Source organism: Oreochromis niloticus, linkage group LG10, assembly GCF_001858045.2.
Source record: "Oreochromis niloticus isolate F11D_XX linkage group LG10, O_niloticus_UMD_NMBU, whole genome shotgun sequence".
NCBI lineage: Eukaryota > Metazoa > Chordata > Actinopteri > Cichliformes > Cichlidae > Oreochromis > Oreochromis niloticus.
The window spans coordinates 31,355,388-31,378,415 of record NC_031975.2 but is presented as its reverse complement, the minus strand read 5'-3'; the positions used below and the strand labels follow the sequence as shown (position 1 = coordinate 31,378,415).

Here is a 23,028-nt window from a genome sequence, read left to right as displayed (position 1 = left end):
TTTATGTGAAAATGCTTATCGCGTCCTTTTTTTTTTCTTTTTTTTTTTTGCTTTCTTATGTTATTAAAAACTGGAAATTTTTCAGAATGATGCAACACCACATGAATGTTTCATGTCACTCTTCATCACAGTTTTCAGGACCGCCTTCAGCTGCTAACATGACCCTTGAGTGTGAAGCACTAAATGATGCAAGGCCTGTATTTCCCTAGGAGAAGCAAACATGAGGGCTGGTTTCTGTGTGCAACTTTAAGGAAGCGATCCTTCCTCTGTCATTTCCTATAGTCTGTGTGGTGCCACAATGCAGAGCAGCTACCTAAATCCTGCTCTCACAGAAGTCAATCATGTTGTTTATTGTATTACATCCTCAGTGCGTATGACGCTGGATGCCGTGGCTTCTCTGAAAAAGAAAGCAATCAGTCAGCGAGGTTAGACTCCTTCCTATAAAGTATCTAAATAATGTTTGGCATTAATTTGACAAAATGTTCATTGCAGCAGGCTTCAGTTTACAGTAGGTGCCTCACATCATGTGAATCACACACAGTAAAACACACGTGGTTTTAGTGTTGTAGCTTATACTCAGTATTTTCACTAGACATACCCTTGCTCACCTCAACGCCCAGCTCTGGGGTTGAACTCGGTGAAAGGCAGTGGGCAGGGTATGCTGGGGGTTTTCACTGAGGGATGAGAAGGTCGCTTCCTGGCACCTTTGGGTCAGGGAACAGGTTAGTCAGTGAGTGGGGCAGTGGAGCTGCCTCATCTGGTGACTGCGTTGTTCTTCTGGGAGACTTCAATGCTCACATTGGCAACGAGACCTGGAGGGGCGTGACTGGGAGGAAGGAAAAGTTTTCTGCAAAAGCACAGCGCTTTGGGTGTGTATGTGTTCCAAGACAAGTTTACATCTTAAAAAAAAATTGTGTTGTTTTTTACAATAGTCACAGTGTGTGAAGGCTATGAGGCTGTGGATGCACTGCATCACTCCTAATCAGCACACTCCTCAGCGACAGCAACACTTGTGAGGTGTTGAGACCCCACAAGCAGCTGCTAACAAACAGAAGAAGACAAAGCCATCATCCACCCTACACACCACCCATATCCTGGGGACACAACACCTGCATGTATGAACCTCCGAAGAGTCTCACTCTACTGCTCTATGGACAATCCTACTCTCAGGAAACCTGCTCATGTTGGTCACTTTATTTCACACTGTAAACTGTAAAGCTGCTACATAGGTCATTTTAAACCACTTTAAATCTCAATTGTAAATTTTTAGACTGTTATTAACCCTTTTACCTCAAAGTGTATATATATTTATTCTTCTTATTCTCACTCTTCCTATATTTATTGTTGTTCTTTTGCACTGTATGGAACTGGAGCCTCGTCGTCTCGTCTCTCTATATACTGAACTATATATAGCAGAGATGACAATAAAGTTTAGTTTGACTTTGACTTTGATTATATCATGTATAACACTGTCAGGACACTCGATGGCAGCAGAGATCCCCGTACAGTTTTTTAGTTGGAATAGAGGCAAGAAAAATTTATGCAACAAACTAAAAATGAGCCAGTGTGAACTGTTATCACATCAGTTTGGCACAACAATCCACATTTACTATGAAACATAAACTGAGTATAATTTAATGTCTCAGCATTTTAAGTTGTGTTTTTTTCTAATTAAATTCCAAAGCAGTCATCAGAGCCTCATACTGCATATTTTTTATTTGTGGCCATATGTATAAATCCTCCATGTTTAAAGGACATAAAGGTCCACTTTCATGATTGTTCTAAGTTTCAGCAGTACATCAGATTTTCACATACTGCAGTTCGGTACATGAACACGGAATTTCATGTTCAGGAACATGAACCATCGGATTAAATTAATTTCACGTTGCTACGAGTCTGTGTTGCTATTGAATATCTTAAACTATAAACCAGCACACTTGTCAAACAGACTATGAAATCCAGTTTAAAATAAATGATCAGAGCTGTGGACTGACGATCTCACGCTGTGATCTGTTTTTATGTGATAATTCCAATAAAACAGGATTTCTACTGTGAGTTAGACATGCTGTTCACCAGCCGGCATTATTTTACTTTTTAAAACTCTTCCTTAGGACTTGTAATTTTGGGCTTCATGAGTGTATTTGCCAAGTGAGACACCAGATATCTACTCTGTGACTTCAATAATTGAAAACAGATAAATGTTGAAAAACTGAAGGAGGCTTGGTGCAGTTCGACCTGTGTCCACTGAGTGGCAGCAGAGGACCACCTGCAGACTGTAAAAGCAACAGAAGTCAAAGATTTTATCCAGCTGTCATTTTTCCAAACACACTACAAACTGATTTGAATTGACATGCATCTATAAAGTGCCTGTGATTTTTGTCTCTAAATAAACTACAACTTGTATTTCTCAATTTAATTCTGGCAAAAATAGTAAAGTCTAAAAAAAAGAATAAAATAACATTAAAAAGTGATTAAATATTATTTAAACATTTAGTTAACGACAGTAGCAAAGCAGTGCAGGAGTGCAGCACTGGTGTCAGATTATCTGAACATATACACTATATATGTGCATGCACTACGTTGGTGTTGGAGCTGCTCTGTGTAACATTTAGTTTAGCTTTAGATTCTAGCTGTTAATGAAATGGGACCGAACAGAGCAGCAAACTGAGATTAAACATTCATCTCCATAAAACAAACAGTTCAAAGACCACTGGATGACATCACAGTGGCTTCATCCATCTTTTACATACTAAACCAATTCATATGTGCTGAATTTAAAGTAAGAAATGCACAGAATGAGAAGACCTAAGCAAAACATATAGAGCCTGTACCTACTGACCCTGCAGCGTTTAACCCTTTGCGGTCACACGTGTTATACATCTTTTAGAGTTCAGTTTAACCTTTTTAACAGTTACACATAGGGTTGTTTTTTTGTTCAGCTGACTTCATTGCGTTGGTCCAGTGTCATGTATTTTAATCCATTTATGTGCCAGAACCCAATTTTTCTACCTGTGACTAACTAGTTTATCCAGACTGTTTAAAAGGTGTGTTTCCACTGTCTAGGTCAAGTATCAGCAGCCAGAGCTACTGACATGGCCCTAACTGCTGGTTATTAGGTCAGGGTTAGAGAATATTGATTTGTGTAATGTAATGCAGTATTGCCCCAATTACAAAGACAGATAGCCTTTGTCGGACTCAGCTGGTCTCACTGAGTCTCAGTTCAGTTAAAACACAGCAGGAGGACAAAAGAACAAATAATCAGAGTTGGCGAGAGGGGAGCAAAGGCTGGAGTGAAGAGGAAGAACGAGGAAGGTCATTTTAGGGCAGGAATTACAAAAGAAGAAGAAACGTTTAAAAGAAAAGCTTAGTTGTACGTTATGATGTTAATTTTTGCCCTAACGTTTAGTTTCACTCATTTGAAGTGCCTCAAAACTGCATATATTTTAATGACCAGCAGGGAGCGATTGAAAGTCTTAGAGAAAATGATTCTGCTGCTCCCTTAATTTATAACCTTTGTCAACACTTTGTCTGTACGTTTTTGATCTCAGTCACTAGTTTAAAGTCTTATTGAGTAAAGAAATGATCATTTTGTAAGTTATGGTCTGATTGGAGACAAAAAGGCTGACAACTGGCCAATGTCCATGCAGTGTCCTTTAGTTTCATCTGTGCTCGTCAGTTTCAGCTGCTTTGGTGTTGATGAAATTAACCAACAGGTACATTAGAGGGCCAACAATGAGACAACCCCCGAAACAGGAATGGTTTTACAGGTTGAGGCCACTCACATTTTTTCCAGATATCTGGACCCTACAGAGGTTCCACGGGTAGTTCAAATTCTCCATGATGGCACATGAATACGTGCCATTGCCAGGTTTGCTGTGTCTCCCAACACAGTCTCAGGAGCATGGAGGAGATTCCAGCAGTTACCCCACAAGAGCTGGACAGAGCCGTAGAAGGCCTTACCCCATAAGCAGGACTGGTATATACTTTATACAGGATGAGCATGCCCAGAGCTACAAAAGGAGCTCCAGCAGGCTGCTGGTGTGAATGTCTCTGACCAAACAGTCAGAAGACTTCATGAGGCTGGCCCGAGGGTCCCTGTGCTCTTATGGTCCCTGTGCTCACTTTTTGACACTGTGGAGTCCAACTGGCATTTGCCATAGAATACCAGAATTGGTGCCCTGTTCTTTTCATAGTGACAGCAGGTTCACCCTGAGCACATGTGACAGACTTGAAAGGGTTCAGAGAAGCCATGCCTGTAACATCCTTCAGTATGATAGGCCAGATCTAAATCCAATCGAACACCTCTGGGACTTAAATTTTCAGTTCATCTGTCCAGGAGCTCAGGGATGCCCTGGTCCACATCAGAGATCTCCCTAATGAGACAACATCCCTTGTCTCATTAGGAGCATGCCCCAGCATTGTCAGGTATGCAAACAAACTAGTACTTTTTGGAGTTGCTTCAATGAAATTTCAGCAAAACGAACTAACTTGCTGTTGATTTTTGGGGTGTCTTTGAATTCAGCCCTCTTGATCATTTTAATTTCCATCAAACGATGTGATGTCTTTTAATGCCGAACACGTTACCCAGTCTATTTCAGGAGAGATATCCTGCCTGATTTTTCTCCCATTAAGATTTTTTGAGCTATGTATATTTGCTCGGACTACGCCCTTCTGTCTATTGGGGGCTCAATGCCATTTCTGTCAATGCCATTGGATGGGAGCATCGATAGGCCCGGAGTTTGACTGTAAGTACAGTTTTAATGTCCTTGTTACATAATCAACAGTCAACAGGACAGAAAGCGAACACTACAGTCAGGCAGAGCTAAACATAAAGTGCACCCTCCAATGGTGGTTAGAAAGTAGTCCAAAATACAAAAAAACATGAAAAGTAACAAATCCAACAAGCAGGAAAAACTCAGGGTAAGAACACTGAATCAGGGACAAAGGGAAGACTGAAGCTATGTAAGCACACAGGATGTCTGTAGTTTCTTACTCATCCAGGTCATGGTAGTCTTGAAAAAAGAAAGCAACTGGACTTCTTTAAGTTTGTGAAGATGTTTCAACTCTAACCTAAGATTCTTCTTTGGTTCTAAAAAAAAAGAAAAGGTGGAGAGTCAACTCATTTGTTCTTGTGTGTCTCTTGTCTTTGGTTCTAGACATTTAAGGTTCTTAATTGGTTTTGACTGATGATTGTCTACGTGTTTATGTCTCAGTCTGATGTCTTGCCCCCTTAAATCTAATTCTTATTTCTTATTTAAATTGAATTGGTTCTGAACCAGTATTGGATAAAAAATTCTGATCCTGGACAGTACTTTTAACTATATTTTTATTCTTCAAAATGTCCTTTTGTTTCATTTAAAGGGTCAAACTGCTTCTTTCACTCGTTCAGTAGAAAACATTTTAAAAATGTTTAACTTTTATCCAGCTCCACTTATCATGTGATCCATCCGAATTCTGGCAGAGTGAAGATGAAAAAGTGCTCTGAATGATCGGATGTGTTGACCTCGAGCAGGAAGATAACAGGTGAGTTGAGACTGACGCAAACGGATCTGATTTCCACTTCAGTGTTTGTTCTGGTGAGAGTTTAGATAAAGAGAGTGTGTGTGTGTGTGTGTGTGTGTGTGTGTGTGTGTGTGTGCTGTAACACACATAAAGTTAATATTTAGTGTTGACCGTGAAATGCATCACAAATGTGTCGGAGAGAGAGTGAGAGAGAGAAACCTGGGAGCAGCCAGACTGTGAGCCGGACGCAGCTGCGAGGCACAGATTCGGCTTCATTCAGCACTGACAGCTTTTTGTTTTCATCTTCATCTTCATCACCACCATCAGCCATGTCAGTTCTTCCTCTGCGGGTGAAAATGCTGCGGCAGGTCTGGAGGCTGAAGGGCGTCGTGATCCTCGTCTGCAGCCCGTTCCTCCTGCTGCCGCTCGCCGTCAGCACCACGGTGAGACCGCTTCACAGACCAGTTTAACCCACCAGTTTACTGACAGGTGACCAGTTCACTGTGCACTTTAACTAGTTTTCATGAACAATGACTGGTTAAAGTTACCAGTGAACAAATGTACAGGACCAACTCATTTAACCTGTTAACTGACAAGTAACCAGTTATACTTCCAACTTTACTGAGTACTAGCTGTCCAGAACCATCTCACTGAGAAGTGCTCAGGTTAGTACTAACTGGTCTAAATAACCAGTTTATGGCACAACAAAGAGTCAATGTTGACAGTTCGATAGTATAGAGAACAAACTAGTTGAATTAACCTTCTTATTCAGTACTGAACAGTTCTGCTGATAACATGATGGAGCAGTAACTGGTCTAAATAACCAGTTTACTTAGAAGTAACCAGTTTACTGAGCAGTTTAGCAATGCAACCTAAAAGTCCCACACAGATAACCTCCAACCTATCAGTTTAATATAAGTGATCTAAATATTACATTTGAAGAATGGTGATTAAAATAATTTAATTAATTACATAATTATTATTATTTTCTTTGGTTTTTTATTAAACTGAACACTAACCAGTTCTACTCCATTCTTACCACTACTCTAGCTTCTGCCGAAGTTGCTATTTCTAAACTAGTGCAGCGTAGTTACCAGTTTAATGAGCACTTATTGGTCTAAATATTACCAAGAACAAAAGATCAACCAATCAGTACTCATCTAAGCAATCTGTTTAAATAATCCATATTCTGGAACAATGACCAGTTCAAGTTATTGATTGACCACTCCAAAGAACAAACTAGTTTAGTGAAGCTGTTAATGAGAACCTGCCAGTTCAAACTGAGCAGTAACCAGTATAAATGGCCAGTTTTCTGAGAAATTACCAACTCCAGTTAAGAGTTTACGGAGCAGTTTATTAATTAGTACATGCTAAAAGTTTCAGCGCGACCAGTTTAGTCTAAAGAGATCAAATATCCTGAACAATGACCAGTGAAAGTAACCAGTTTACCAGAACAGAGAAGAAACTGGTTACATTCGCCTGTTTACTGATCAATAACACATCAATAACTGCTGTTTACAAGCGTTTGAGCACCAACCAGTATGAATGGCCAGTTTACTGAGACTGTAATGCAGCAGTGAACCAGTCTAAGTGATGTCATACCTGTGTGTGTTTAAAATGACCAGTTTTCTGAATGACTAGTTAAAGTTAGCAGTTTAGTGAACACCTGCCGTTTAACAGAGTAATCATGACTAAATAACCTCAGAGTGTGAAAGAATCTCTACGATTTAGTCTGACACATTAATCAGCCTTGTGTTTCATCATCATTTTCTACTTTATTTTGATCTCACGTTTACACTACAGTGTCTTTTATTCTTTACTGGGTTTGATTTAGAAACCAAATCTACTCATTAGAGTTCACACAATAGAAACTGAAGACAAAGGAGGTAATGAGTTATAATATAAAAGTGTTCCTAATATTTTGCTCTCCTCGGGTGTGTTATTAACCTTTGAACCTTTTTTCTCATTTATGCCGAGCGTGAGCTCAAAAATAACAAACAGCAGATTTTCTGGAAACACTGAAGTTTTGTAAAAGTTCACAGCACAGGCGTTCCTAATAATCTGCTCCCAGATAAGAACTTGTAAAAGTTTGGAATAACTGCAGCTGTGTGTTTATTTCACAAAGAATAATAATATAACATGTTTTCTATAATATTAAATAACAGAAACAGTTTCTTTGTATTCCTGTTATGGGCGTTGTGAGCTCGATGCTTCGGTGATGAACAACCTGAGCGCTGTGTTGATGAGCAGCTGCTGCTTGTTTGCACAGCAGCTTCTTTCACAGTTTCTTGTCACTGATTGACAAACAGACTACAGACGGTCTGAAAGGTCACGAGACGCTCTCTGAAAACACAATCATTGCTTTAACTATTCGCTCGTACTTCACTGGATTTCCACAAAACTGATAAAAGTTTGGAGCTTTTATTTTATTTTAAATCATTTGAAATAAAGTTACACTGTTGTCTAGGTCACACTCCAAAAATCTCGCATTTTTGTGGAATTTTTTTTCACAGCAGCTCTTCGTCACTCACACAGCACACAGTCCAGCCGGACTTTGCACAGGGCAGCTGGACTGTTGGCAGGTCAAAGGCTGCTTAATGCCCGATGTGATCACGACTAATGCAATCAGATTATTAGAGAGTATAAAATCCCTCCAAAGATTGAATCAGGTTGTATTTATATACTGCTAATGTACAACAATCATGTCAACACACATGATGTTATCAGATAAAGAAATTACAATATCAGACAGACATCCTCTATCAGCGGTACGTGGCAAAGGTGAGGAAGAAGAACTCAGTTTTGACAGGAAGAGACCTCCAGCAGAGCCAAAGCCAGGAGGGCCAGGCGCCTGCTGCAAGTGGAAAAGAGAGAAAAGACGAGAGAGTAGACAAAAGCTAAAGGAGAAAGGCTCAGTGCATCATGGGAAGTTCCCCAACAGCTAATAACAGAATAAATAAGGAAGCGTTCAGAGTCACATGATCACACGACTATAACCTTTATAAAAGTTTGGAGAGTGAATGAATGAGTCAATCACACAAACAAAAAGTCAATGAAAACACAAAGAAGGAAATCTTCAACCAATCAGAGTACGGCCTCACGTCTGAGACTTTAGTCACGTTTCCCAGACTTCCACATTTCCTGGAAATCTCTGCGTTACACACTGTGTTAGTGTGTATTTAACTCTGAGCAGGTTTTGTTGTCTTTCAGTTAATACGAACGGAGACGCCGTGATTTGTTTGGACACAGGGGGTCCTGTCAGCAGACTCCCAGCAGACTCTGGGGCTCTGCAGATAGAAACAAATGCAATCTTTCCCCTCATCGTCACGCACTCTTCACCCGTCTCCTCAGAATTACAAGTTTCCACCAGCTGCGGTGTACAGGGGTGGGCACAGTAACCCTAAGCTGCTCCATCAGTGTGTGAATGTCAGGCAGGAAGCAGTAAAGCATGGGAGAAAGTGCTGATACAGGCAAGCAAGGTGTGGTGGGTATGCAAGAACCAGTCCATTTACAACAGACGTCCAGTTTAGTAAAAAGCTAAACACGAATCGCATAAAACAATAACAACCATTTTCTGCTGCCCTTAAACGTACTGTTACACTGACCAACTGTTTTTAACTCCAATTAAAGTCAGAATCACACAAGATCGAAATGAACATTGAGAAAAATTACAAACCTTAATAAATATGATTAAGTGTTTATAAGATCATAAAACAAAGAATTTTTCAGAAAAACGTTTTTTTTAAAAAACTATAAAAACTCAAATTTCCAAATATTATGAGGCATTTGGAACATTGTATAAACTCATATTTTATTCACAATCAAAGATGGAAAACGTAGCAGACGTTTAAACTTTAAAAGTTTGTGAGAAATATTTTGATGTCAAACACATTAAAAAGACACAAAATGTCTGACAGACGGTCGACGGCTGGAAAAACCCTCGCAATTATGTTCCTGAATATGAAGTGTGAATACTGTGAACAGTCATCATCTGCAATATTATTATTATATCATCATTCAAAGATCAGTGTGGACGTCTGCAACCTTCAGGCAGAAACATGATTCAGAGATTAAACCAGGAACGTCCACACATGCAGGTTGAAGCTTCACCAAAATGCACTTTACATTTAAAACTGCAAATAATAATAATAATAATAATAATAATAATAGGTAGCAGGAGCCACAGCTCCAGATGTTTTGTAGCTGTAATGGCTGATTATCGATGTGTAAAACTGCAGAAAGTGGTGAGCTTCTCTTTATGGAGCGTCACTGTGATTATATTTGTACTGTTTCACACGTAGCTTTGCTTCAGCAGACAGGCTCAGATACAAAAACATCCAAATGTTCAAAGCTTTAAAGTTCACGGTTCTGAAAAGTCAGTCATCATGAAACTGCTGGAAGTGGAAAATCCTGACACGTGTTGGGTTCGGCACCTTAAGACTTCCCAGCAGGAGTCTGGATCAACACATCTCCTCTTCTACAACAACAACTTGTGTTTATACAGTTTTGGGTAACGACAGGGTGGAATGTGAAAACATGCATGAAGTCCAGACTTTAAGAGCATCACAGCTTACATAAATCTGACAGCTTAACAGGCGTGTGATCCTGTTTCAAGAATTAGTTAGACAGAGTTCGATTAGATTAATAGAATAGAATAGAATAGAATAGAATAGAATAGAATAGAATAGAATAGAATAGCCCTTTATTGACACTGACTCTTTGCAGCAGTGTCAGAAACGACTAGAGCAAAACTGTAGATACTAATTTCCGTTACGGTTGTTCCAAAAACAAGCAGAACCTGAAGTGAGGTCACGTTACAGCACACGCTCTATTTTTCCAAAATATTTCAGTGTAAAAAAACAATATTACTATATTACAAACCATTCTTACCTTTATGTTGTTGATAAATGGACCTCAGTAAAGAATAGTAAAGTGCTCTGAGAACTCACATAGAGTAGAACAGCACATTTACCATTTAAGTCTGGGTGTTGGAGAGCCAACCATCCACCCAGACCTCCTCCCTGAAGTAATCTTCTAATGTAACTTTTTACATTAGAAGATTACTGCCATTAAGAACTTATTAAATTTTCTTTCAGTTTTTTAAATTCACAACATGTTTTCTTTGTCTTTAGTGATACTGTTCACGCAGAGTGAAACATTTAGATGAACTAAGGTTTGGGGAGCTGTAGTTTTGGGGGTTTTCTTTAAAGTAAGCTTACACAAATATCATCCTTGCACAGCTCGACATGTGCAGTGAAGCTGGACTGGTTTCTGTTTGCAGCAAACTGCTGGATGAATTTTCTTTTCTCACAACAAAAGACTCAGAAAAATGCGACTAACATTTTAGCAATAAACAGAAAAAAAAAGCTAATGGCAAATACGTGGTCTTAGTGCTAGCACGCTACTGCGTAACACGTTAAACCTGTGAGATCATTCACGTTTACTGCAGCCACTAGAGGGAGCTGTCATTTAACTGTAGACACGTGTCCGGTTGAAGCATCTGTCTGAATTTTTTGTCTTTGTTTAACCATCATTTGTTCTGCAGCAGCTTAATGATAGCCAGAAGAGCGTTAGCGCCCCCTGCTGTTTTATATGAACACTACATTAGTGCAAGGAAACACCCACTCGTTCATATCTTATGGATTTTGTGTTAAAAACTGCAGGTTTCAGGTTACATTTTGACCTGAACTTGTTTTCTGATGTGTGTCTAGGAGGCAGCCTGTGCTTATGTCATAGCCCTCATGGCGGCTTATTGGTGCACAGAGGTGTTGCCACTGGCGGTGACGGCGCTGCTGCCAACCATCCTGTTCCCCGTCCTGGGCATCATGGAGTCCAAAGAAGTAAGACTGTCCACATACACATAGTATACTACATCTGGTACTACAACTCCTTTACATGTACATTTACCCAAAAAATGATACTGAATTATCAAACAGGTTTTTCTTGCACTCCTGTATGCTAACCATTATTCCTCCTTGTTTTTGTCCAGGTGTGTATGCAGTACCTGAAGGACACTAACATGCTGTTTGTCGGGGGCCTGATGGTTGCCGTAGCCGTCGAGCACTGGAACCTCCACAAACGCATCGCGCTCCGGGTGCTGCTGATAGTCGGAGTCCGACCTGCCCTGTGAGTCACCTGAACCTAATTTGGCTCCTACAGGGCTGCAGTGGAAGCCAATCACTTCCTCTGTTTCTCGGGCTTAATCCGATCCCTTCCCCTCACAGGTTGATGCTGGGGTTCATGGGAGTGACGGCCTTCCTGTCCATGTGGATCAGCAACACGGCCACCACCGCCATGATGGTCCCCATCGTCCAGGCCGTCCTGGACCAGCTCCACAGTAACGTAGACCCCGAGCACCCGGCCAAGAGTAAGAACAGGAGTGAGGCACTACCTCAGGAGCATCAGGAGAAAACCATCAGCATCCTTCAAGCTGTTAACCCAAACATCATGGAGATAGGTACGATGTAGGCTTCTGACATGTAGCTACTTTCTATAACCACATGGAAGCGATGCCAGAAAAACATTCCTCTAAGGTACTGGTAAAGTCCTAAAAGTACTGCATTACAAAGATTACAACGAAGACAGTGGAGCAACCTCTCAGATTGGTCTATCACAAACTACATGCTAGCAGTTTTGTGAGAAGGGTTTTAAAGTGGCCTTATTCCGCCTTTCCTTATTTTCTCTCATTTAAAAAAATACTGAGGTAATACAGCTCAACAATATTAGGTGCTGCCCCTCGGCAGGCTTCCAAAAAGTGAGCTGTTAGAGAGGGTGGCCTTAAAGAGAAAGCAGCTTATTTCAGACTTACCATAAACTGATGGGGTGCATGAATGATCAGAATAACTGTCAATCACGAGGAAACTCTGGTCAAGACCCTGAATACAAAGTACAGAATAGGGCCTCTGTCAGGGAAACAGACAGGCTGAGTCTGATAGAGTTTGTTTAAATGAAAGCATTAAAAAAAAGAAAAAGGAAGAAAAGTCACTTTGATATTGATTCGAAAACCCTAAACATGTCGTCAGTAACACTGAACGAGACAGCTTAAATATTCCTCTTTAGTCTGACCCTGAGGTATTAACGTATAGGTTTGTTTTCAGGTCTGAATCAATCAACCCAACCTCAAGGCAACTCAGAGAAAACCAGCAACCTACAAGGCAACGTGTTGCCTGAGCATAAAGGGGTGTCACAGGGTCAGATGGACACAAAGGAGACTGTCAAACCAGCACCACAAGACAAACCTCCATCAGACAGCAGCAGCAGTCCCGGTAAGTCCACAGAGGCAAGGAAAGCTGACATGTTGGTGAAACAGATAGATGAGCACATACAGAGATCACCTGGAAGAAAAAGCTGTAATCAAACTCTTTTGTCTCTGAGATAAGTGAGTCACAACCTTTGGACCAAGTGTCTAAATGGCTGATGTAGCCTGAGGGAGGAATGGTTTTTCTGCCACTGTTAAAGAATCTAAATGAGTCCAAATCAGAAATAAAGAGTCAAATATAAAGCGTGGACACTGTGAATACATTAAGATAAGTGTGAGCCTTAGCTCAGTAGCTGTTGTGGGTAATAGGTTCATTGGTTAACGCTGTAAACTGTTTTCAGTGGTCGTGACCGTGGAGAGCAACTTCTGTCAGATGGAGCTGGAGGAGCTGAGTGACGTGGAGGAGGAGACGAGAAGGATGAGTAAAGGCCTCCTACTGTCAGTCTGCTACGCCGCCAGCATCGGAGGCATCGCTACCCTGACAGGAACCGGGCCGAACCTGGTCCTCATCGGACAGATGAGCCAGTACGAACTCAGTAACGGCACCAAAATCATGTGACCACAAGTCCTGTAAGGCCTGACTTTCAACTTCCTGTTTCTTCCTCGCAGGCTCTTCCCTCAGAATGGTGACGTGATCAACTTTGCATCCTGGTTTGCCTTTGCCTTCCCCACCATGGTGCTGACGCTGACCCTGGCCTGGTTCTGGCTGCAGTTTCTCTACGTGGGCTGCAAGTGAGCCATTTACCAAAACACAACCCCCAACATTACTGTGACGTCTCCCACAGCTCCCACAGCTGCTCTTTACAGTTGCAAACGTGTTTGGGTTTTTTGCTTTTGTGCGTCACAGCCTGAAGAAGACGTGGGGTTGTGGTGCGGTCCAGTCGCAGAAGGAGCGGGCGGCATACGAGGTCATCAGGGATGAGCATTCCCGTCTGGGACCCATGAGCTACGGAGAGTTCAGCGTTCTGGCACTTTTCATCCTCATGGTGGTGCTGTGGTTCACACGAGACCCGCGCTTCATGGACGGCTGGGCGACGTACATGTTCAACTCCAAAGCTGAGTGAGTACCAGCGAAACCTTCATGAGTGCGCGCTGTTGTAGCTGTTGTAGCGGTGCAGAGTGAACCCAAATCAGTCACAGTAATGACCCGTCACATTTTCGTGCGGGGCTCAGAACAGATCTCCATCGCCATCTCGGTCTGAGGGCCCAACAAGCTGGGACCGACAGGTCACTGACACCTGCTCATCCAGCATTACCTGCTCGGCCGGGGTCGGCAAGCTCTCAGCTTTAACATCGCTCGGGGTCGGAGGTTCTGCTGCTAGCGTTGATGTCTGTATGCAGCGTTTTGCAGAGTTAGAGTTATTTTAGCAGCAGGAAGCTGCACCCAGGTGACAAATATCACCCAACAGAATAATATCTGAGTTTCATCAGGTGGAGCTCAGACCTGTTGAACTCTCTGTCGGGACAAATCAGCTGCTCAGATAGTGTCATTAAAAATGCTCCAAAAGACCCGATTACGTCCTGGTTTGTTACTTCTTGTTTTATTTCGAAGGTTAGCTCTTTATGTGATTTTTGAAAATGCACTTTTCTTGTTCTGGTTCATGTTTTTAGATGAATCTGCCTCTCCTCATTAACAACTTTCCAAGCTTGTAGTTTATTTATTTATTTATTCTGTTAAATGAAAAATGTAAGAAATTTGGATTTAAGTCTCATTTTCAAACTGAATCTAGATCTTTTGTGAAGCACTGGAATGATCCTTTAAAGGGGGGTTTGGGGGGGTTTTAGCAGAAACTTTCACGTGTTCATCTCTGTTTCTGCATTAATGTGAGATGGAAAAAAAGGGCCTGCCTCGGGGCAAACTCCCAGAACAAACAGGAATCAGAGGCGAGGAACAAACACTGGACGTGCCCTGGGTACAAATGCTGGACTTTAGTGTCACCAGCTGCAGCTTTGACCTGTGTTACACAAATACAGGAGGCATGAACTGAGATCACCTCCACACCTGACACTGGGCCTAGTTAGAGTCAGACTTTTCTTTTATTTAAAAATTATTATCTCAGTTTTTATTTTTCAATCCTTTCAGCAGAATTTGCACAATTAGTTTTTGTGAATTAAATTTTAGTCTATCAGCTGGTGATACTGGACTCACTGGTTTCCAGATTAGGTTAACTATGTATTTAATCCATTAGATGATATTAACAGTTAGAAGATTTGCCATGTAGTTTGTAAATGTGACCCAGTCACGTGCTTTGCTTGCACAAACTCAGCTTCTCCAGGATCGAGGCTCGTCTGCAGGCAGATGTTTCACAGCTGGACTGATTTTCTTCAACTTCAAACGTAACAATGTCTGAACTGTTCAGGTTTCGGTTCTTTGCCCCTGCAGCTGTGACTCTCTGACACCTGCACAGTGGTTTTAGCGACTTCGTGGGGCGATCGTGGCTCAAGAGTTGGGAGTTCGTCTTGTAATCGGAAGGTTACCGGTTCGAGCCCCGGCTTGGACAGTCTCGGTCATTGTGTCCTTGGGCAAGACACTTCACCCGTTGCCTACTGGTGGTGGTCAGAGGGCCTGGTGGCGCCAGTGTCCGGCAGCCTCGCCTCTGTCAGTGCGCCCCAGGGCGGCTGTGGCTACAATGTAGCTTGCCATCACCAGTGTGTGAATGGGTGGATGACTGGATGTGTAAAGTGCTTTGGGGTCCTTAGGGACTAGTAAAAGCGCTATACAAATACAGGCCATTTACTTCCGGGTTATGCTTGCTGCAAGATCCTTTTGTACCACAGACTGTATGTAAAAGATGGACTTAACGTCTCTGTCCTGCTCGGCAGCAGGAAATGTGTGAGCCGGTCGTGTTGTTGCACTTTGCTGAGTTTCTGGATTTGAGTCATTCATGAGCAAACTTTCAAAACAAATTCACAGAAACAAAGACTCGATTTCAGACACAGAAGCAGCCTGAGCGTTGTCACATTTGTTTGCTTCACTTCTGCACTAACTGAAATCATATATGTCTGAGTGTATGTGAGTGAGTCACAAACAGGAGCTCATAAATAAAGGCAAACGCTGCCTAAAGAAGCTGAGGCTGTCTGCCTGACTCCTGCTCATAGAGGAAGATTTTAATCTGTAAAATGATGTTTTGTAACTCTGAGACGTTAAAGTTGACTTTAAACCGCCACCAACAGCTAAATACACATGCGTATTTAACCGTGTGGGAAATTGGCAACACATGACATGACCTCCAGTCCCGGCCCCGCCCCCTCACCTATCACCTGCTTACCTTCCCGTTCATTCATAAACTCCCGGCAGGGTCACATGACCAGCGGGAGTAGCGCAGACGTCACGCATCGACCTGTTTGTTTCTGCGCTCGTACCTGTCATGTTGTTGTTAAGGCCGAGACTGGAAATAAAAAAATACTCAGTTTCTGAGAAAAAGAAGAAAAATGTGAATTTTATCACGTAAACAGAAACATTTACAACATCAAATTCAAAAACAGAAGCACTGAAAAGTTCATTCATCTTTCTTTTAATCAGTTTGACCAAGATCTAGGACAGTTTTTGTTTTTTGAACATTTTAATCTTTAAGATAAGATAAGATGACCTTTATTAGTCCCACAGGTGGGAAATTTGTTTTGTTACAGCAAAGTGCAAAGTTATGTAGCAGAAATTAGAAAACACTGGGAAGCAATAAAATAAAATAAAATACCATATACAATAGAATAAAATGGAAATACAAATACGATATACAACTGAATTCACATTTTAGTCTCATCAGAGCGTTTTTCTCTTTGGAGAATGAATGTGGAGAGAAAGTCTCGAAGAAGCTTCCAGAAACAGTAAAAACTGCATCAAATATTCAGTGAACTCGTGTTTTTCTGTGAACAGTATGTTGCCTCAGGTTCAGAGCTTCATCATAAAACACGTTAAAATGAACAAAAACAGCTGATGTCAGATGTTTGCCCTCAGTGGACCGATTCTTTAAGGCTTTGTTGGAAAGCTTTTTCAGACTTTATCAGACCAATAACACGATTGTTCTCAGAGAAGTCACAGTTCTGGATGTTACTGAGCATCAGTTTGCAGGTTGTTGATGAAGCTAAGGAGCATTAGCCTTCAACCTTTCATCAAAGATGAAAAATATCAATATGCTCCAAAAAAACCTGGAAGTCAGCAGGTCTGTGTCCACCAATGAAGGCTGCAGGAAAAGCTCATTATTATTTTTATTATTGTCATTTTTTCTTAGAAATTAGGATTTTTTTAACTCCCTCTTCCTTCTTAAGTGAAAATCCTTCAGCTGTCATTGACTCTGTTCACTTCCCGTCACACGGTCTAATATCGACCGCTGAGTTCGTGAGAAGGAATTTCACCACAGCCGGAGGTTTGGTATTTGCACACACTCAGTGACCATTCAACCACTGGGTTTATGTTTCTACATCCACCTCCTGTGAGCTTTGTACTTTTTGACCTTTTAGGCCTTTCAGTTATTTGAAATATTGATTTGGAGACAGGAAGCAGGCCGTGCCCTGTGCCTGGTAACAGCGTCTCTGTGTGGAAGCAGTCAGAGCAGAACAGCAAAGAGCTGCAGGCAGACTGTGAAAGATTGTCTGTGGGTATCTGTAGACTGAAATCTGAAACAGCTGCTTTAAATGGGCTCTCGGTGGAGAATCTCTGTTTTTACTGAAGGAAAATTCCTTTTTTGCTGCACAGTCGTTGATGATGTAGTTCACCTTAGATATTTTCCAGATGTGTTTAACTCTGGCCAGCTAGTAGGAAGTGATGCATCAATCTGAATGAAATCCTTTTCGGCTGCTTTGAACAGTAATTGCTGCTCGTGGCATCGACAAGGTTGCAGAAAATTCATTTGAGGTGAATGTTGCTGTCAGGGCGTGACATCAGCTGAGATCTGAGGGCGATTGCACGTCAACTGTAAGCCTGTGTAATCAGGAAACATTTCATAATCGTCTGTTTGCACAAACTAAAGGTCCAAGGTAACCAAAACTAGACCCCCCCCCCCCCCCCCCTTCAACACCAGGTCAGGTGAAACAGAAACAGAACTGAATTTAAAGTATTGTTTATAAGTTATTAAATGAGCTGGACCCTGAACACACAGCTGGGATGTTTAATGAATACAACCCTGGTGAATCTTTACGGAGTGAAACTAAACAGAGGGATCAGGCATTCACCTGCTACGCTGTCACATCTTCTCCGACCTCGGCAGATTTGAAAAAGAAGCTGAACAGTGTTGATCTTTCAAAGCCCCGTGACTGACTGTAATGTTTGGAAGGTGCTAGAAAAATGAACTTTCCTTTCCTTTAAGTCTTTAAAGTTTGATGTTGCAGATTCAGGAGGAACCTGCAGCTTCAGTCACAGGAAGCAGCAGGTTCCCCGGAGGCTCCGAGTTTTGTTATTCCTGTTACAGAGAACCTTATCTGCACTTTGACCGTGACACTGGGTAATGAGTCAGTGAATAAGCATAACCATTTTGCAAAAGCTGCCATGGTGATTGCCAGATAACTATACAGCCATCAGAATTCCAGATGGTTGAGACAACATAACTCATTAATACTGTAATCTTCCTGAACCACCTGTGGTCTTTGGAAGTGACAGTATTTAGTTCATTGTTTGATGCTGAGTGGATGACAGTAGATCTAGCACTGAGCTCTCTCTGTGTGTCTGCAGGTTCGTCACAGATGCAACCGTTGCCTTGTTTGTTGCTGTTTTGTTGTTCGTTCTTCCCTCCGAGCCGCCGCGATACCTCTGCTTCTGGAGGCGCTCTGACACAGGTACCACAAAAACACAACATGTGGATGAGACACAAAGGCAATTTCTATTTGTGATTCAAATGGTTTTGTTTGATCCAATCAGAGTCTCGGGTCTCTCAAGGCCCCGCCCCTTCTCTGCTCACCTGGCAGGTGACTCAGAAGAAGATGCCCTGGAATATCGTCCTGCTGCTGGGAGGCGGCTTTGCTTTGGCCAAAGGCAGTGAGGTAAAACCTTTGATTTTATTTATAAAAAGTAGATCTGTCAGCGTTAATCTCGTTAAAATGATGTTAACGCCATAACCGCATTAACGCGCCAAATCTCTGTTAGCAAGTTAACGCGGATCGCCCCGTGCAAAGGCTGCACGGCGTCAACACGTCATTGTGGCTAGCTCGTTAACACCTTAACAACGTACAGCCCCTCGCACGGGCGATCCGCGTTAACTCGCTAACAGAGATTTGGCGCGTTAATGCGGTTATGGCGTTAACATCATTTTAACGAGATTAACGCTGACAGCACTAATAAAAAGAATAAATGAGGACCAAGATGACAAATCACTAGATACCAAGTCCACCACGAGGTTTCTTTTATTACGTCAGCCTTGATTTTTAGTTACAGTTCAAAGACATTTACAGGTTAGATCTGTGGCGGCCTTCTGTTAAATTCTTTTATGCAACCTTAGTTTTGATATTTGTAGAAGGAATAAACTAAAAATACACTTTGATAGCCAAGAGAATAACACAACTAAGACTTTGTGAGTAAATGAAAACGAAACGACTCTTCTGCTCTGTATGGGCACAGTGCAGATGGTTTAATGAGATTAAGTAAATCTTATATAATATGGAAAAGTAAAGACACCAGATCGAGTTTTCATTAATAGTAAAGAGAAACCTTTGCTTTCAGACTCAGACTGAAGTCCTGCTTTTTCTTGTCGGTTTTTCAGGAGTCTGGTTTGTCACGTTGGCTCGGTGATCAGATGACGCCGCTCCACTCAGTCCCTCCGTGGGCCATCGCCATCATCCTCTGCCTGCTCGTTGCCACCTTCACTGAATGTGCAAGCAACGTTGCAACAGCAACTCTCTTCCTGCCCATCCTGGCTTCCATGGTACCAAAAACACAGGCAACACAGACTGTATTTGTACATATGCATAGTGTGATGTAACAGTTCATTATCATCAGCATACAGTAGAAGTACAAGCTGCTGCACTTCCTACAGATGTTTCATATCATAAGGTGACAGAGAACAGAAGGAGCTTCACCCTTTGAGCCACTGACAGACGTTTATTATGATACATCTGAACAGGAAGTGTTGAAATGTAACAGGAAAAAAAGCCATTGAAGCCAGTTTATCGGTAAAGTTGATGACTCTGTTGTCCTTTTCCTGACCCAGTCCCAGTCCATCAGCTTGAACCCTCTGTACGTGATGATCCCCTGCACCCTCAGCGCCTCCTTCGCCTTCATGCTGCCGGTGGCCACCCCACCTAATGCCATTGTGTTTTCCTCCGGTTTCCTCAAAGTGTCCGACATGGTGAGTTCTTCATTTCTTCCAGTTGGAAAGAAATAATCATTCTGATTCATTCTGTCATCATAGCCTCCTCTTCCTCTGCCACTGTGCCCCCTACAGGCTAAAACAGGTGTGGTGATGAACATCATCGGCATCGGCTGCATCAGTCTGGCCATCAACAGCTGGGGTCGGGTCCTGTTTTCTCTGGACACTTTCCCCTCATGGGCCAACGTCACTGCACCCGTATAGGAGCAACATCCTCCCACATCTTTATTTATGCACATAAAAACTTTTTCAGGTTTGATCTTTCAGCTCCAGCATCTGGGCATTTCCCTGCAAGGAGTTTGTTTTTTATATTCGTGCTGCAGCACTTTCTGAGCCACCAGAAACATCATCTTGATTTTGTTGTTTGTGTCATTGTGCATGTGCACGTTCTAGTAAACTGTCTACAGAGTAGCATTAATGGCAATTAATGGACTCCCACATACAAGGAATATAGTCTACGTTACCTTTGGTGGATTGAAAAACTAGATCTACCTTTATATGTTTGTACATGATGGTGTTAAATAAATACACACAAACTGAGGTTACAGTTTAACATAGAGTGCAGGTTTTAGTATTTGTTCATAGTGTCTTTAAAGCAATCTTAGTGCCAAACAACAACAGCTTCATGCACAATTCCAAGTCCACAAGTTTTAAATGGATTCTTAAAATGAGCTGGACTGTGGACTCTAACTACAAACATTCAAATTCTTGTTGCCCCTTTAATTATAAAAAAAAGAACTATTGAATGACATTGATGAACATTTAACAGCTGAAAGAAACCTGAAATTAAAAAAAACATCACAGGCTTTTAATTTGAAACATCTTCAGAAAGCTGTACTGTCAGGAGTGTAATATTATTTTTTTAAAGGCATCAAAAAAGATGAAGAAGCTGAGAAGGATGAAGGATGAAAGCACATTGTGAGTAAACCATGGAAACACGGAGAAAGTTTAACAGAGGGTGAAAACAGGACCTAAACAAGATGATTATAAAACACTTAATAAAGTGTTGTCTGTAATAACAATGTCATATAAAATTGTTCTTTTTGTTTGAAGTAAAATAAGAAAAACTGCTGCTCCTGATATTTATCTGCTCATCATAAATGTGTGAAACTGCTTGTTAGCAGGTGTGCCACAGGGCTCTGTTTCAGTTTATGTTAATGAGATTGTTTCTTCTGCAGAGGATACTGTATTATAATTTTCTTCCTGATTGCTGTGAAGTTTTTTTCTTTGTGATTATTTCGCTGTTCTGTGTTTTTTATTTGGAGGACTGACTCTAGAAGAGCTGCAGCAAAACTTTACTGACTGGGAAAATTCCCAATGAAGAAACCACTATTTTCCCTGTGAACTGGAATTATTTTAGCGTAATTAGTAAATATGCTTCACATTTTATATGGTTTATATTTAAACATAATAACACAGTTTTTATGCGAGCTGATGAGTGTGTTCTGTACATATGTGATGTTTTGTACCATCTTGTTAACAGTTTTATTTCATATTAATAAAGATCGATCTTTAAATGCACTTTTTGTAAATTCTGCTGGGTTTTTTTAAACGAACATCTTCCAAAGTGAACTAAAGTTTGAACAGAAACAAACAGAAGCTTGGATTTTATGTCAAAAACATCTAAGTTTTATATTGAAGTGATATCAGCTGAAGTTCAGCTGATGCCAGGCTGCACTTTCATGCCGTTTGTACCAAAAAATGGTGCAGTGCATCGATGTGGCTGAAGAGCAGGACACTGACATTGAGGATAAGACTAAAAAGAAGAATTTTAAATTAAAACAACACACATCCAGGTGAAACTCTGCCCCCCAGTGGTCAAACTTTTAGCTGCAACTTTTATCTGGGGGAGGAAAAATGTGATTTGGACAAAATGATTTACTTAGATAATTAAATGATTCTTTTGCCACTTCAAATGTCCACTAAACATTAAATTAGCAGTGTCCAATATTAGTGGGCATGCTTTTCACTCTGCACTTGCTTTGAAAGCAGTGACAGGGTCTAGTCTAGGACGTCACTCTTGTTGTCACTCTTGTTGTCACTCTTGTTGTCACTCTTATTGGTTTTGGCAGAACCTCTCAGCTCAGCTATGTTGGCTGCAGAGATTGAGTGACTGCCAGGTGCAGCTCTCTACATAGATGCTTTATCAGGTTCATGTCCAGTCTCTGGCTGGGCCAGTCCAAGCCTTCCTGTGTTCATGATGATGTGCTTTGGGGTATTGTCCTACTGAATGATCCTGCTCTGCGTTTGTTTTTCGCTCTATGTTAAAATACAACATCCCCACATCCCTGCAGTCGGTGCCTGTATTCTTCCACTCATATCACTGTGTGTTGTGTCACAATATTTGAACTTTGGTTTCATCAGACTGGAAGATTTTGGTGCTGACGGTCTGATAAGCATTCGGGTAACTTTCTGCAAACTTCCAGCAGACTTTTATATATCTTTGAGCACCAAACCTGGAGATTCTGCAGGGGTGAAAAGCATTCGGGTAACTTTCTGCAAACTTCCAGCAGACTTTTATATATCTTTGAGCACCAAACCTGGAGATTCTGCAGGGGTGAAAATTAGACTCTGCGTGTGACGGTTTACACAAGGACAACATCCAACATATTTTAGAGGGTAAACAGGAGAGAACCTTTACACTGACAAAGACATATACAGCCAATATGTGTTCAAACTGAAGAAAGCTGTGCTTTGTTTTTTATACTAATACAAAATCTAAAAAGAAAGGTTCTTAGTTTTGTGTATAAGTAGCAAAATGTTTTGAAGGATTGTATAGAACAGAGGTCACCTGTGACCTGAAATAGTACATGATCACAGTCACAGTATTAGCACATTAGTTGGTTTTCTCATCATCTGACTGCACCCTGATCAGTATAGTAAGTACATCTTCAGTGCTTTTCTGTGCATGAAAAAATTGTTACTATTATTATTATTATTATTATTATTATTATTATTATTATTATTATTATT

General features: G+C 41.3%; 1 protein-coding gene across 3 annotated transcripts; it reads left to right on the top strand.

Moving 5' to 3' along the window:
* The first annotated feature begins 4,552 nt into the window (after window positions 1–4,552).
* slc13a5a (solute carrier family 13 member 5a) lies at window positions 4,553–21,576 on the top strand. Of its 3 annotated transcripts, XM_025910779.1 has the most exons (15): window positions 4,553–4,745; window positions 5,462–5,523; window positions 5,830–5,945; window positions 11,214–11,342; window positions 11,492–11,628; window positions 11,727–11,959; window positions 12,600–12,767; window positions 13,102–13,285; window positions 13,370–13,492; window positions 13,608–13,820; window positions 18,426–18,529; window positions 18,612–18,733; window positions 19,450–19,611; window positions 19,897–20,034; window positions 20,131–21,576. In XM_025910779.1, exons 3-15 carry the CDS (start codon window positions 5,832–5,834, stop codon window positions 20,257–20,259), a joined length of 1,956 nt encoding a protein of 651 aa, XP_025766564.1. In that variant the 5' UTR covers window positions 4,553–4,745; window positions 5,462–5,523; window positions 5,830–5,831; the 3' UTR covers window positions 20,260–21,576. The 3 variants fall into 3 exon arrangements, with proteins under 3 accessions (XP_025766564.1, XP_005462577.1, XP_013121130.1); XM_005462520.3 differs by lacking the exon at window positions 4,553–4,745 and having other exon boundaries at window positions 5,461–5,523; XM_013265676.3 differs by lacking the exons at window positions 4,553–4,745; window positions 5,462–5,523 and having other exon boundaries at window positions 5,668–5,945.
* Window positions 21,577–23,028: the final 1,452 nt, after the last annotated feature.